At 43.4% G+C, this 17,392-nt stretch overlaps 1 protein-coding gene across 6 annotated transcripts in view; it reads left to right on the top strand.

The window, feature by feature from the left end:
- CUEDC1 (CUE domain containing 1) overlaps nt 1-17,392 on the top strand; it is a 673,926-nt gene that overhangs the window by 350,808 nt on the left and 305,726 nt on the right. For all 6 annotated transcript variants that reach the window (XM_086954843.1, XM_086954846.1, XM_086954848.1 and 3 more), the window contains one exon: nt 752-1,305. In XM_086954843.1, coding sequence (XP_086810969.1) covers nt 1,018-1,305 — 288 coding nt within the window. In that variant the 5' untranslated portion in view covers nt 752-1,017. The remainder of the gene's footprint in view (nt 1-751; nt 1,306-17,392) is intronic.

Genomic DNA, 17,392 nt, shown 5'->3' with positions numbered 1-17,392 from the left:
AGAAATAAAGTGTTGCCAACAATGCATTGTCCACTGAGGTGAATAAAGAACAACCAAACTCAAAATTATCATAAAAACAACTGACCGCAAGAGTGGAAAGACTTTGGTCATGATTCCGTGGGGAGAGGAGGCGGATGTCACATGTGGCTGCTATGTCTCAGGCTCCTAGAACGGGCGCCGATGTGCTGGCTCAATCGTGAGATAAACATTACCTCACAGAGAGCGCCGAACAGTATGGAGTAAAAAAATTTCATAAAAGTGAGTGCGTGCATTCCGGTGCACAAATGCGTGAGGTGTATGTCCGCTATCAGGCAAAGAAACGGTGTTCATTGAGATAAATAAAGACTGTGTATAGACAGTCGTAAAAAGCATTGGCCGCGCGGCCGCAAAAGTAACGCCTTTCGGCAATAAAACAAGAAACAAACACGAGGGAGGAATGTTGGGGTAATTAGAGCTGCTTCAAGAGCCTGGTGGTCTGGGGGCGGGGGAGCGAGCGAGTGGGAGGGAACGAGCATATGGGGTGTGAGTGAGGCCAAGCGCGCGCTGGCGAAGCTTCACGCTTCAATAGATCACATGCATTGGGACGAATCCGCTTGTTCAAGAGTGTTGTTCCCCTACAATATGTCAGAGCTCTAAATAGCTCGACCTGAAAATACAATTCAACTGAGATCTCAAATATTTTAAAAATAACTGCTAACAAATGTTTGAATGATATTTATTCTCTCTCATTTCCTAATTTGTTTGTTTATAGATGGAACATGCTTCACGCTCAAAATTAAATGTGGCACTGTGGACGATTTAACCGGAAAAGATATTACTGTGTGAAGAATCAATCCTGCTGACGTCTTTTGTGGTATTTTCGGAGGAAAGACTGGATTGCTTATGGTAGGATCTGGAGCATGGCTACATAGCATCTTCCTGAAACGCCTCAAGGCACTTCTTTCTTCCCCTTTATCGTTTCCCCTGAAAGTTGGTACATTTTAAAAAGTAAACATTTTTCAAAAACAGGTATCAAAAATGACAAGTCTGTTCCGTCGGAGCAGTAGCAATGGCAGCTCAAGGAGTGCTTCGGCGCAAGAACTCAACAACAGCCGACCTGCAAGGCAGGTTAGAAGACTGGAATTTAACCAGGCCATGGAGGATTTTAAGACAATGTTCCCAAATATGGAATATGACATTATTGAGTGTGTTCTGAGGGCTAATAATGGTGCTGTGGATGCCACTATTGACCAGTTGCTCCAGATGAGCCTAGATGGGGGTGAATATGATGACAGTTCGGACTCCGATGATAGTATTCCTCCTGAGGTAAGTGTATTTTCATTCATCTTATGTGTGACATCGCTGCATCGTTGTAACTGAATCATGCAGCTGTTAAGATTTCACAAAATATCACGTCACAGATTGTATTGTGTTTTGTCATGTTTGCTTGGCAACAGAAACATTGAGTCAATTGGAATACGGCCTTTAACGCATGGCACTTACTACAAGTAACTGTGGAAATATGTTTAATGTCCTTCTCGTTTGCTAAATTGAAGAATAACCTGTATTGTAATAATTACCCGTGTTTTTGCTATAACCCAATTGTCAACACAGCCGTGTGTTTAGTCGAAAAGCCACAGTTTTCCCATATGGCATAGAATTGTGAAAGACATATAAAAGGACGACAGTCACAACTGGTTGGTTGAGATGAGGAAAGTAAAATGTATCCTTCATTTTTTTTAGGGAATGAAAAATAAAAAGCAAAGAGGACAGACCAACAATACTATGCAGTACTGGACTGTGATAAGTCTTTCAGGTATCCAGGTTTCAGGATGTAAATAATCATCAGCAGTAAATTCTAAGAAAAAACATACATAACTTGGCAATCTAAGAAAGGCTGATCGCAGTTTAATAAATGGTATTCCTTTCTTTCTAAGCGTGCTATTCCACCTAGGCTGTGTCAATGTGCTGTACAGCATACAAAACTTGGAATCGCTTTCTTGAAACATGAGTTACTTTAGTTAAGAGACAAACTGGAAGTCAGTACATTTCTGTTAAGGAAAGAGTCCGGGATGGTTGGTGGAGAGCACTAAATGCTATGACTTTAGGAAAATAAGAAGAGGTGAAACACATGAAAGAACCAGTGTGGAAAGGGGGAGTCACATACAAGGGGAGAGGTAAAGGTGAATGTGAGGATAATGGGAAAGGGGAACCGAAGTGATATGATGAGTTTTTAAGATTGTATTTTAGAATATGAAAGGTATTGCGCATTCCATCTGCCCCAGTCCAAGATTTCACTGAGTAGCGATCAAATGGGTCTTTGACTTATTTCCAGCAACATAGACTTATTACTGATATACCATCTGCCATCCCGCTAACAGTCCATTATGTATGAACACCATTGTTACAGTTGGTATGTCTTGTGATGAATTATTTGGTACCACCAGTGACAGGCATTGGGTATATATAGAGTGTCTGCTGTCAACCTTCTTGATGATATTTGTTTGCCTGTTATGAAATAGTGGTAGTGCTCTTGTGTCCCTAACCCCCAGACCAATCCATAAAGCTGCATGATGACTGTAGGTGTTTTTGAGACATTTGATACTCGGGAGCTTAATGCGTGCATGCTGTACAAATGCTTCACAAAGTCACAGCAATTAAGTGTGATAAAATAGAGAAGTAAAAGTGCAGTAGGTGTGAACATTAGAAAATGCTTTGCAGCCGGGCTTGAAGCTGGAACTGTTATGTGGTAAACAGACCTTGGGCTTGAGATTACCGAGATCACAGGTGTGTTGCAATGCAAGGTTTTAGCTGCTACACATCTACATTTTCTATTGGACATATCTCACCCACAAAGATTTCATAAGATATACTCGGGGAACCCTAAGCAGTGTGTTGTGATGTGTCACGGAGGCAACCACTATTTGAAAAAGGTTTAATGGCAGCAAGTCAGCAAGAGAAGCTCATCAACACAGGTTCCAAGATGTGACGAGCAGAGAGTGGATTTTTATCATATGGTATGTCCCTGCCCAGTGGTATTGGACTTTTGTATGATGATATCAAAGCTCATTGGCAGGACAATCAAATGTGAACCAGAGGGTTACATGTTTGGTGTTTTTCCTAGGCCCTCAAGCTGTATTGCTACAGCCTTGTGATGTTCTGGTCCTGACCAGGGCTAATCGGTTGCAAGAGGTCATAAATGGGCCAAAGCAGACTGGTCTGTGTTGGGCGATATCACAACATCTATAGAATGTTCTAATATTGATTCCAGATAGGCTGAAATGCTGCCTTAACTGGGTTCGCTTTTATCTTTGCATGCCTTAAGACCCTTGATCTGATTCGTACTGAAATTAATGTCGATTCTTTTGACTTTTCTAGTGTAATTCATGCTATAATCCAAGTTTCTCATAACCTGTTTCTAGTTCCTCATATGATTTCTGGATGATGAATGTCTGATTAATGTTGGGTCCACTGGCTGAAGCATTGGATATTGTATTACAGCATTCTGATAGTGTCAGATTTGATGTTGCTGGGCCTCCAGGGACTTTACCACTCCGTATTTTTGTATGTATTATTTATTAGCAGCATACCGTCACTTTTATTACTGCAATGATGTATCCATTTGTATTTATGACGAATACAATGTCTTTGTTATATTAAAATAAAATATATTTTGAAAATGTTTAAAATTTAAAAAACAATATTAATGAATTGTGTTGGGAACAGGGGTTGGCGAAAGGGTACTGAGTGAGCCATTCTGGATCAGGCCAAACGTGAGTTTGAACCCATTTTTAAGTTCATTTGATAACCTTGTCACAGCGAAGTGAGGGCACTGTACTTGCTCTCCTCCCTAATGCCTTTTAAAATACAATACAAAACAAAGTATTAATGGTCAACTGTGATGTAACTGTAGAAGAGTTTCTTGCAGTCTTGGGTAGAGCAGTAAACAGAGCCTTTGTTGCGAATCCAGTGTTGGTTTAATGTGGCAGGACATGTGCCATGTAGGTTTAGTGAAACTCAATTGCTGCACCTCTACATGGTCTCCCGCCGGCATGGTACGCTCAAGCAGTATATCTGTATGCACTACATCCCATTCTGGGTTTATGTCTTTTAACAACATCTATCTATCTATCGATCTATCTATCTATCTATCTGCGCCACATTTCCTATTAGCCAACCAAGCTTCCTACCTGACTTCCTCTAAGTTTTGTCTTGCCATTTATTGTGTGCAATGATTATGCAGTATATGAGCTTAGGTCGGGTAGAGGACTCAAAACAAACTTTGTTTGCCACGATGTGATGAAAAGCTGGGTGTGATAAGGTAAGCATCCCATCCACCTGGAAAACCAACACAACTTTATCTGCAAACTCTCTAACCTACAAGGATACTGTTCACATTCTGTAGTCTATACACACTGCTCACACACAGTATTTCACATCATGTATCATGCTTTCAAGGAAAATGGAGTACAATTTCAAATTAGACAGAAGGAAAATCGAAGAGAACATAATCAGGATTATGTACAAGGAGAATCATTAGGTTATTACACTAGGTCGGTGACAAAGTTCTTCGAGGTGGACCATCTCCACTTGGACTTGAAGATTCTTCAATTCCACATTCATTGCTGGTTCTCATCACCATATTGGCAGACGACTAGCCCTTGTAGAGGGAAATCCTGCACACGTTCCATATTCAGCCATCTTGTATTCTGTTTCTGAACAATTCTATCACATTACTTTGTGACCTGTGGGTCTCTTTGGTCACCTACATTGACCTCTCTTCATAGCACAGGTTTATAAGCCTCAAACCTCATCTTTCTTACAACTTATTTCTTAACAGTTCTTTCCATCCATTTGCCTTGGTACATTGCTCTACTTGCAACCTTTATATCATTTATCCAACCAGTACAGACCTCTCAGTTTGCTGTCGTGCCTTAAATTGCTCCTAGGGTGCTTCACCTTTAGTGGAAAGTGATGACCACTTGCACACTTCATTTTCTTCAGTAACTCATCTCTCAAGCTCCTTCCTGCACTTTTGTCTTTTTGTGTGCCCTCTTTTAAAGTCCTGTTAAACCTTTACAGCATCCCATTTATTTGGGCATGATAAGAACACACATCTACTCTACCAAGAAGAAAAGCTTCCCTTTTCCTTCAAGCCTGATACCAATCCATATTCACCTGGGATTACCTACTTTCTGAAAAATGAAGCTCAGCATTTCACCGCAGTTACTATGCTAATATCTCCAACTGAAGAAAACCTAGCTTTAGTACTTATCCCTAACAAAAATCAAATACTATGGCCTTGAATATGGCAAAAGATACCCATTCAAATTTACTCCTAAGTACTTGATGTTAAAGACTTGCACTTTATATACCTTACATACTATGTTGCTGCTAACACAGTCTACACCGCCATCAAATACATGCAAAGCCTCCAAAAATGAATCTGTAACCTCCCCTTGGTGTGAAATGTACCACTACGTTCTAGACAAATATCTAATAATCGTTTCCTGATTCAACTTGGAGTGATCAACTTTGTTCCTCAGAATAATAACCAGTAGCTCATCTGTCACCCACTAATAAGCTTTAGTACTTGTACCAGTGCCCCCACTAACCGTCCATTCCTTCTTTACATGTATGCTACCTCCTTGCATTTCCTAACTATTCTAATCCTAAAACCCATTTCACCTTTATATCGCTATCCATTCCTCTATATCAGAGCCCCCCCTAAGCAAAATCTTTTGAAGTTGGGCCCCCCTCTAATAATATATGGCAAGGATTTGGTGAGTGGGATGGGGAGCATGATCACAGGGACAGAGATCATGAGCTCATTTCAGGGGTGCTTTTCCGTCACTCGTGGCCCACACACATGTGGGACTTGTAAAAAAGTAACAGCATCAATCAGGAACAGAATTGACCAAAACCACTACTGCCCATATTTGGGGTGCTGTGGGCCCCAATGCACTCCACCTGCTGCCCTAATGATGGTTGTAGCCCTGAAGTATGCAATCTCTTCGTCTTTTTCTCCTTCCCCACCCACCATGTCTGACCATTACTTCGATCTCGAAACAAGTCTAGTCTCTTTCTGAAAGAAAATCAGCTACTGCATGCAGCCACCACTTTTTGCGCCAAGGGCACCATATGCCTAAAGCTAGCAAGAAAAATGAGCCCCATGCCCACTTTCTATTGTAAAACACTCAATTGTGATGCAGTGGCCCCTGGGCAAAAGTGTCACTGTACCGGTTTCACTAATGATAGACACTGCCTTACTGTTGCTTCTGACTATTATTAACAACATGGACTCCCATCTCTTATCATCCTACTCCCTCCCATCTCTCAGCCTCCCTTTCCCTCTCATCTCTCAGCCTCCCTTTCCCTCTCATCTCTCAGCTCACCTCTCCGATGCCCAAATGAAGGTGTCCCCTCTGACTTCATTTCCCCACCCTTGGGCCATTGCTCCAACAAACACTGCCGCAGTAGGTATGCCCTCGGCCTCTAATGCAACTGCAGCACCAATCATACCTACAGCTCAGTAAGGCTGACTGTCTACTCTGCCCACTCAGCAGGGCCATTACTTCTAGGACAGATGCCCGAAGCAAGCTTTCTGCCGCTTTGATTAAAATACAACAAAAAAAAGCACATTTAGTCCCTCACCTGTTGCTTGGGTTATGTTCCGTGCACAACAATGGTGACCTGGCCCTAATGCTAGCAAGGCAAATGCGCCCCATGTTCTTTTTCAAAATAAGACTGCCATAACTGGGGTGCACTGACCCACTCACAAAGGGTGGGGAGGTGCTCTAGTGCTGTGAAACACAGTAGAGTACTAAAGAAGAACATGCCTTCTCACCTAGGCGCCTGCTACCTGAAAGAAATGTAAATATGTGTAATGGTTAATCACCAAATATAAAGGCTGCTTTGGAGCCAGTGTAGCTTTTAATTAATGGAGTCACTCAGCCTCCTAGTGTCAAATGTTTATTATTTTCGAGAGATATGATATGTGTCCATTAAAAGGAGTGCACTCTTTTAATGGACGCACATAAAAAAATGACACTCTAGTCTGAATGCTTATCACTAAAATTTATATTTTTCAAGCATTTGCTTTATCTTAAACAGGATTGTGCTGCAGACTATTTCATACAGTGTAATACAATTTAAATTAGTGACATCCACAGTGCTTTCTGCCACAGACTGGGACCTTGTAGCACAAAAGTCCCTATTCCTCCCTGCATCAATCAGGATTTAATTATGTGACTCTCTGGTCACACACAGTCATCTGCAGTGATCACATTAGCCGACTAAGGTTTTATAAGGTAAAAGTATATTTCCTTTGATTAGTTTAACTTGCCTTTATTTTTCATTTAAGATGTGTGCGTGTTTTTAGATGGTTACCTGAAGGTTAAAAAAACATAATTAGGCTATTCTGGAACATTGTCAAATGGGGCAAGGGGGGTTCACCAGAGCCTCCAGATAACAATGTATCCGCGGAGGACTGGAACAACTACTTCAAGCCGCATTATGCAGATACCCAGTCCAATAACTTGATGACTGAACATAGACCTTCTTTCTATAAAGACAATTTATTCTACAGTAATGAAGTTATGTTGGCCTTGAGTACAGTTTCAAATGGCAGAGCCCCGGGTCTAGACGGGGTGCCAGCGGATCTTTTCATCAACGACAAGGAGCGCTGGTGTAATTATATCCTTCTCCTATTGAATGCGGTTGCTCAGGGGGCTAATATACCGGCGTCATGGCAATGTGCAATTATAATTCCCATCTATAAGAAAGGAGACAAATCACAACCAGGAAACTATAGGCCCATAAGCCTAATTGACACCATCCAAAAGGTGATAGGTAGGGTGGTTGTCAACAGACTTTTGGACTGGGCCGAAGAAAATAATGCCTTGTCACCATTCCAAGCAGGCTTTCGAAAATCTGTAAGCACGATGGATCAGGTCTTCCGTTTTACCCTCCTACAATGGAAAACCGTGCTACTGAGGAAGGGTAGCCTCTACGCAGCGTTTGTAGACTTACGGGCCGCCTTCGATCTCGTTCCAAGGCCCAAACTGTGGCAAGTGTTGAAGAACCTGGGTATTCCTGAAGAGCTTTTAACGATGCTAATGAGGCTCCATGAGGCAAATTATGCAAAGATCCAGTGGGGAGGGCATGGTGAGGTAACCTCTGACTTTCCAGTGGAGCGCAGCGTTCGAGATGGATGTTCTATGGCCCCCACCCTGTTCACACTGTATATCAATGGAGTTGTTTCCCACATGTTGGCTGAGAATGTTGATGCCCCGTCACTGGCTGGTACCAAGATACCGATTTTAATGTTGGCCGACGACACTCTGATTCTATCTAAGACCCCGAGTGGTCTACAACGCGCCTTAATAATCTTTGATCAATTTTGTAAGGACCAAGGACTAGAAATTAATGTGCCTAAAACTAAGTCAATGGTTTTTAATCCTCCTCGTGGCCGTAAACCTCATTGTTATGAATGATCGCCCATTAGAGACTGTCAATGCTTTTACATATTTGGGAATCCACATATCAAACGATTTAAGTTGGACCAAACATATAGACACTGCAACTATAAAGCATAGGCAAATAGTTGGTGCACTTGGCTCTGAGCACAGAAAATCTCTAACAAAACCTGTGCTCCAGGTATATGAGGCTAAAGCTTTAGGATCATCACTTTATGGTGTAGAGTTGTGGGGCTATGAGAACCTTAGAAAACTACAAACTTCGGAAAATAAGTTATTTCGACTTATTACAAATCTTCCCAAGAGCACCCCCCTGCTGCCACTAAGATATGATCTAGGCAAGAAGGCATTAATTGACTTAGCAAGATTAAGACCCATTATGTATTGGAGAAGACTTTGGACTACACCTGAACTCTTACACTATGCGGAGGGATTTAAGGATATAATCAATGCAGATGAGTTCCACAAAATAGGATGGTTAAATGAACTAAGGAAAATGTTGGGAAACTAGGCCTCCACATGTTATGGGAAAATCCGGAGATGGCCTCTTTTCCTACAAAGTCTAACCTTAAAGAGATCTATTAGGAGAAGGTGGCAGAACTGACTTGGAATTAAATCAACCAAGAGACTATGGCTGGAAAACTTTTGCAAGCAAAGTTCCTCCCTAGTTTAGAACCATACTGGGACATTATCACTAGCCCAAGGGATAGGAAGCTGCTTTTCCAGATTAGAGCAGGTTCTCTCCCTCTTAAATCCCTAACAGGCAGGTGGGGAGGCCCCTCAAATAGTTCTTGCCCATCCTGTGGAGCACATGACGAATCAATTGGTCACTTTTTATTTGCATGCAAATCCTATGTAGAGCCCAGACGCATCTGGCTCACTCCCATGTGTTAAGAATTTAGGTACGACCAGCAGTGCAGTGGCTCTAAGAATTATCTGTACTGGTTCTTCATTATTTATACTAATAGCCACTTCTACATTTCTTGGCTGGTCATGGTCCTTTAGACAAAAGTTTTTAGATAAATGAATTAAGAGGAGGTCATTAATCAGAGTGTATATATTTTATCTGTAAATTTTATGTGACAATGTACGTGATATATTTTTACTACTTTTTTAATCGATTTAAATGTTTTATAATAGCTTTTTAATGTTGTCTGTAAAGCTTTTATGAGTTCATTCTCGAATAAAGCATAATGACTTGACTTGCTAGCAAGGCAAATGCGCCCCATGTTCTTTTTCAAAATAAGACTGCCATAACTGGGGTACAGTGACCCATTCACAAAGTGTGGGGAGGGGCTCTAGTGCTGTGAAACACAGTAGAGTACTAAAGAAGAACATGCCTTCTCACCTAGGCGCCTGCTACCTGAAAGAAATGTAAATATGTGTAATGGTTAATCACCAAATATAAAGGCTGCTTTGGAGCCAGTGTAGCTTTTAATTAATGGAGTCACTCGGCTTCATAGTGTCAAATGTTTATTATTTTCGAGAGATATGATATGTGTCCATTAAAAGGAGTGCACTCTTTTAATGGACGCACATAAAAAAATGACACTATAGTCTGAATGCTTATCACTAAAATGAATGTATATTTTTCAAGCATTTGCATTATCTTAAACAGGATTGTGCTGCAGACTATTTCATACAGTGTAATACAATTTAAATTAGTGACATCCACAGTGCTTTCTGCCACAGACTGGGACCTTGTAGCACAAAAGTCCCTATTCCTCACTGCATCAATCGGGATTTAATTCTGTGACTCTCTGGTCACACACAGTCATCTGCAGTGATCACATTAGCCGACTAAGGTTTTATAAGGTAAAAGTATATTTCCTTTTGATTAGTTTAACTTGCCTTTATTTTTCATTTAAGATTTGTGAGTGTTTTTAGATGGTTACCTGAAGGTGAAAAAAACGTAATTAAATACAGAATATTTTCTTGTTTTTAGCCATGTCTTTGACCCCGACTGCACACTCACTGCCGCTGCCCCTTACCACTCAGTAGCACCGTCATCACACTTTTTATGGGCATTAAATGCTGTATGTAAATGAAGACAGCCTGGAATCGTGCATTTTGCGCACTTCCAGGATATCGTCATTTACATGTAATTGCAGACCCATTTGCACCCCCTGGGAGCCCATCCACAGCCCCCCAGGGGGGCACGTCCCACAGTTTGAAGACCGTTGCTCTATATCATTGTCAGCACACTTCTCTACTTTCCCTTTAATCTTGATCTCCACCAATGTTTGCACTTACTCAACTCTTTTAGTCTGCAAACTAGGAATACTTTGTCAAACTCATAATCTTACAAAGCATTCGCAAATATGCCAAAAAAAAAAAAAAATTGAGCATCTTCAAAAAATCTTTTTTTTTAATATGCTTTATTAGGGCTTGCGCATTTGTTGCAGTGTGCAGCACTGCTCGCGCAGCGAGAGTCTTTTTGTATGGGGTTTTGAAAGCTGCTCACACGCTCGTGCATGTGGTTTTTCTTTCCGCTGCTCTATTGGCTTTCGCGTGCTTTAAAAAAAAAAAAAGCCAGCCAGCAATTGGGCAAAGGCGGACACATGTCCCGCCTTTGCTCCGTTCATTCCCGTCGGTGGCTCGCACGCGCAGCAGCGCGCGTTCGCCTCGCTCCCTAGCCCTCGCTCCTCTGTGATGCGCGTGCACCAGTGGCAGCTGGCACATAGGGGCGAATGGGGCGTTGCCCCACTAGCCTCAGGACGAGGATCGGGCAGGAAGAGTAGGGAGACGCCGCACGCAGTGTAGCAGCCTCAAAAAAGTGCTCACTGCCCCGTGTGCCAATCACAAATTAAATTGTCTGACTCATCATTTGTTTGTTTTCTTCAAGGGACGAGGAGTCAAGAACGAGGTCACAGCAGGTCAGAGAACTGCGCATGTGCTGGTTGGGGTGAGGAATATTGCTCGCCCTGGAAGCACATGTGACAGGAGTGATGTCATCATGAAGGGAGTGGCCAAAGAAAGCGGAAAATGCCTGCTTTCAAATGGGGCGCCTGTGCTGCGCCCTAGGCGTCTTCAGCAGCACGCCACTGAAATCAATGGCAAGGGGCAGGGCAGTGGGTGCAACAACCGGTGCACTCCCATTGCCTGAGTCCCAGGCCTCCTGATTAGACAATAGGAGGCGGGAGTCTGCATTGCTCAGGACGGGCACCGGCCACAGTCGCAGCAGAGCACTGCACATTCTCGCCCTCCAGCCTCTCACACGCAGTGATCTTAGAGTCTTGGGGAATGGCGATCCATAAATCAGCTGGAGTAAGTCTGCTTTCTTTATTTTCTGGGCTACCAGTACCTATATAATAATCAATTGCAGAGTTGTCACTTCACAAAAAGCATGCGCGTTCCAAGCTTCCTAAGTTCCTTTCCTCCCTGCCATGGTCTGTCGCGATACAAGTGAGGTAGGCGATTATGCATTAGTAATAATACGTATGGGGCATCCACCGTCTAAATATGGTACCTTTTTTTAATCTGTGACTTTCACGAGACGAAGTAGTCCAAAGATTCATTGTTAACTTAATAATGTTTGGAAATACAGCGTTCATGTGGAAGGTTTGCATGCCTTGTTTTGTCCAATCATACTATGTTGCAAAGTGGACAAAAGTGGGCTTGCGATAGCAGGAATTGTAAAAGAGTTGTTTTATTTTCCTATGGTGCCCCAATGCAGGATGACTTCGTTTGTAGCTCCCATCAAAAATACTGAACTATTTGTGCAGATGCTGGCGGTGCAATAAGGCAGCGATATTACCCGCACCTTATGGAAGCCCCTGCCTTAAACGAGAGACAGGTAGACAGAAATTGTGTGGTTATTTGTGCAGATGTGACGTGGTCAGCGGACATGCATGTACACACTTTTACCTGTTCCATATTGCCTGTCTGTCTTGAGCCTCGCTTCAGTGCACTCACTGGAGCTAATTAAGCCATCCAGTACATCACATTACATTAGGAAGCGCCGTTTGCGCAGGGCTGCGTTTGTCACTTTAAGAGTTCTTGTCAATAAAGTTTTGTGAACTCTCCAAACTCTTAAAGTTACAAGTTCATCAGAGTGAAAAGCAATGCTGGAATGTTCTTCACTGAACTTTACAGCCCAATGTTTACGGTCTCCTTGTTTATGTACTGACAAATGGCTTTTGCTGCCTGAATAAAACAGTGGTTTTCTGAAAGCAGGCACTCAAAATGCAAGAAATAAAACCATTCATCGGGACATATGAAGAGGGGCCTGGAAACAGATGATGTCTCTGGCTGCCTTTCTGGGTGGGTAGATATAGTGGTGGTAATTATAACGGGCTCAGGTTGTAGTCTGTTTATTTTGGGGAAGGAAATCCCAGCATTATCTTTGATGCACCCTCTGATCATGTGACGCTGATCTGAGGTTTAGCAGATCTGCAGTGTATCTTGATTTGCACCACACAGAATCCATAGCCGTTGTTTGTATAACTCCAGTAGTTGCGTACAATGGAATTGCAGTGGCAACAAGCTGTATTTTTGTTCTAGCACTGCCACTGCAGCAGTCCTAGTGACTGTGGGCCCAGCATTCGTTCTACAACGTACAAGTAATAATAGAACACCTTCTAAAAATAGAATATATGTTCTATTGTTATAAGGCATTCTATAATTGCTTGAAAGTAGCAGAAGGGATGCTAAACCTGGCCCTAAAATGTTAGCCTAACTGGTGACGTCCAAATCATATTTCCTGGTTTGAAAGTGCCTTTCATTCAAAATGCATCCACTGTGCACAATGCACCTCCTGCACACTGCAGTTGCGACAACACAGGGAAAATGAGAAGAAATCTGCAGTGAAATGCAATTTTCCCACTTAAATGAACAGCAAATGTGCAGCTTCTATTCTAGGCCTGAGGATGCTGCTAAAAAAGTGCAGCACTTACCATCAGCATCCTCAGGCCCACAATAGAAGTGCATTGGGTCATGGTCAATGGATCTGGGGTGCCATAATTTAATGCTGCAGTGGTGCTGGAACAGTTGTCAGAGTGGGGGTGCTGTCAATGTTGCAACAGTGACCTCATAGGACACTTTTTTTTTCCTCCCGATCCTGCCTTATGATAGGTTTGCTGGCGACTTTTACGCTCCGCCACTTTCAAATGTCACCAGCCACCACTGGCATGCACCACTGTTTGGTTCTTGTGAATAGGACGTAAGCATGTGGTGCAATTGCTTTGTAAAGGCTGGGGTGTCCTAGTTATGGCTGCAGTTAAAGAAAAGTGTATAAGCTTTATTTAGAAAAGTGGACAAGCTCCGCTGTACATTATGGATTATGCATTCGTGAAGCGACAATCTGACCGCACAGGAGAAACTAAAGTTCCTCTGATGAGTTCATGACACATGCCCAGTCTTTAAAAACCAAACTTAATGAAAGATGTCACCCCTGTAAGATTGTGAAACCGCATTCAGACGTCATATATGGCTGTAGAATGTTTTGTGACATTTACGTGGACCTCACAAAGCGTTTTCCTGGAAACTTAGGAATTCTCTCAATTGACCAGGACCTTTCAGTACGGTGTTGTTCAGGGCCTCCTAGTGTAGTCCCTTGTTAGTTTCTACTGAGGAGCCCTTGTGGTATGCCAGCTACACGTCGCCATTCCTAGGTTCCACTTCCATGCCAATGCAGTGGCTTCTGCAGCGTGTAAGAGATTATTCTGTGCGGTGGTAAATCCCCTTGGACGACTTCAATGTATTTTAGCCCAAATTGATATGTATTGTGCTAAACCCTGTGGTGTTTTCTTTCTTTCTTTCTTTTCTTTCTTTCACACCACGAGTGCCTAAGATGTTACTTTTCTTCCATTGTCACCACCTGACAATGAAGTATTGTATTGCTCCATGCCCAACAGCTCAGCAAAGAAGACATGAGGAATACCTTTTTGAGACCCTATCTAGTTGCCCTCGGTAGTCTGGCATCATTAACTATAAATTGTGACCTATTTGACTGATTCAGAAGCGAATTATGCATTTTTTGGTGATCCTTTACATGCCTTATATAATTTTTTTCTCTACACTCCATGTGTACTTGAGGCTTTACTGTTCACAGCCTACCTGTCTAATTAGATTGCAGTAGCTTATTGGTGATTAGTGGGTCAATGTATTTCTGTTTATTTGTAATTGTTTGCGGTTGTCCATGCTTTTCAGAAATGATATGCTACGTTATCCAGTATGTGTTACTGTTTGAGTCTTTATTTCAGATTTGTCCTTGAGTCACCTCTTCTTTCTTTGGGACTCAAGTTTTAAGTGTTGATCCCTATGAAAATGCTAGTATGACATCTCAGTGAAACATGTCGACTTTTGATAAGTTTGCACATATGACTCTAGCCATGTATCGCTAGTACTGATTCACTTCTGGTAAAGTACACGTGTGTGATCAGATTCTTACTTTGTCTCACATGACTTTTTTGTAGACCCCACCTCTGGTCATCTGCACTTCTTGTCAGGGTTATTTTTTGAGGAGGCCCTCCAGTTTTGTTTCATAGCGTCAGTTGTCTCTCTCTCTTCGGAATACACCAATAATGAGAAACCTGAGAATTGCCAACAATGCAATAGGTCGTCTCACATTATTAAAGTTCGAACTATTGGTATTAATAAATAATGCAACACCAATAGCTCAAACTTTAATAAGGCGAGACCTATTGCATTGCAAATGCTTGTTTTTTTATTGCAATGTCAACCAAAACACCATAGCAAAGCTCAAACCCCCCTCCAACACCACAGTATATGCATCCATTTACACATGAGATAAGTCAAGTCCAGTTCGTCTCTATCTATACAGCATCCGCTTCAAGCGGACAGCACACCAGCGGATCTAGCCTAAGACATCTCTTGGTCCTACGTCATGAACGTTACCCCAATCAACAGGTAACACCCCCATAGATGCTTCCTTCAGTCACACCCAGAGACCCAATCACCCCGCCACCCCAGTTATTCTCATATTTCCATTCACAACCCTGGCCTCGAAAGACCTCCTCTCCATTATTCTACAATAATCCATACAATCCAGCCATTTGTGATGTTGAGGCGTTTCTCAACATCGCAAATGGCTGAGCCCCTTTTTTTTTGTTTTTTTGTTTAATTTTTATTAGTCATAGTTCACATAGATTGCATAGCTCCGGAAACCGGAGACTACTGCACACATCACTATAGCAGCAAAAACATCCTAGACTTTTTATAAAGAAACAAACAACCCCTCCCAACACCACCTCCCCCCGTTGCCTTGAAGCTGCCACCTAAGCACAATATAAAACATAATAAAGCTTGCCAGTCCATCGAGACACTCAATGCTCTCAAACAATGAACCATCTGTCAATTTGTTAGGAGGGCGGACCTCTCAGGTGGTGAGTCTAAATCCAGACCACGATAGTCCGCCCACCTCTCCTAGATCTTAAAATGCTTACGAGGGCAACCCCTGGCTACGAACACAGGTTGCTCGAGTCCCAAACAGAAGTATATGCCGTTCCTCCAGGCAGTCAAAGATGGAGCACGAGGCGCCTTCCACGCCCTGGCAATGTCCCTCTTTGCCAATGTAAGGCCCATCAACAGGTGGCGCTTGTATCTATTGCCCCCAAATCCCCTCCATCACATGTAACAAAGCCAATTTCGGTGCGTACGGGAGCTCCCATGCCAATACCTCAGACAGACAAGCAAACACTCCATTCCAGAATCTATGCAGCGCCAAACACCCCAAACAGTGTGCAAGAGTGTACCCTCCTCTGTGCCACATCGAAGACAGTAGTAGGAACTAATCCTGCCCGCCCTCCAGAGGCGCTCTCGTGTAAAGTATGTGCAATGTAAATATTTAAACTGGATGAATCTGTCATGTAGAGATAGCCGCTTCCCTCGGACTTGCCAAGGCCTCCGCCCAGTCCTCCTCCAAGTCCCCAACATCCCTCCCCCACGCCGTCCTGAGTCTGTGTAGGTCCATTGAACAATGGTAGACTAAGGTCTGATAAATACGGGAGATTTTTTTATCTGGTAGTTACCCATAAACACCTTGGCCTCCAGGGGGCTAAACTCGGGAAGGGAATTTAGGTTCTTCAGGTAAGGCGTCAATGCGCGCCTAAACTGAAGGTACCGGAAGAATTAGGCACGAGGCATCCCATAATCCTCTTGCAAGTTCTGAAAGGACTTCAGGGTACAGCCCGACATGACGTCGCCCAGGGTGGAGACCCCGATCGCATCCCAACCCTGGAAACCCTGTAATGCATCCAGGCGGGGAAGGCGTCCATTTCTCCAGAGATGAGTCTTGGGTAAGCACGTTCCACCAGCCCATCCTAACCAGCGTTTGCCTCCAAACATAGAACACCACCTGTGTGACGGAGGGAAGGCACCTCCTCAGCGAGGCGGAAAACAGCGTATGGACAGACGCGGAACCCATTAAGTGCCTTTTGACTGCGTAGTTCGGATCGCCCCTATCGCCATACCATCACTCGTTGAGCACCAGCAAGTGCGCCGCCTGATACTAGGAGATAACAAAAGAGGTGGCTAGCCCTCCTGTATATGAGCACGTACGTAACGCCACCCGTACAGTCCCCACCCTACCACCCCCCCCCCCCCCCTCCCAACGAAACCCACCCAGCGCTGAGTTAACCTGCTGAAATGTAAATGTAAATGTGTTTCGATTTATATAGCGCACTTTAACCCAGGGGCCTCAAGGCGCTTGCTTAGGGAACCCGTCCTGGTATTCCCCTGTGAGATACCCCGGCCGGGTATCCACAAGGTGAAAGCCAGGCATCCCGCCGCGAGGGGCCATAGTGGAGATTAGGCAAGCTATTGCCCAGAGTCGCAGAGTGTGACCCCGTGAGTCGAGTAGGCACCAGAGCGAGAATTGTCGACTCCGTGGAATTTTGAGCCCGAGACCCGCCGAGGCGGGGAATCGAACCCTGGTCCACGGCCGATCTCAGCTTCTGGGTCTGCCGCCTCTAACC

This window comes from Lissotriton vulgaris, chromosome 2_1, assembly GCF_964263255.1.
Source record: "Lissotriton vulgaris chromosome 2_1, aLisVul1.2, whole genome shotgun sequence".
In the NCBI taxonomy this organism is placed as follows: domain Eukaryota; kingdom Metazoa; phylum Chordata; class Amphibia; order Caudata; family Salamandridae; genus Lissotriton; species Lissotriton vulgaris.
The sequence above is the reverse complement of the archived record's forward strand: the minus strand, read 5'-3'. Positions and strand labels throughout refer to the sequence as shown.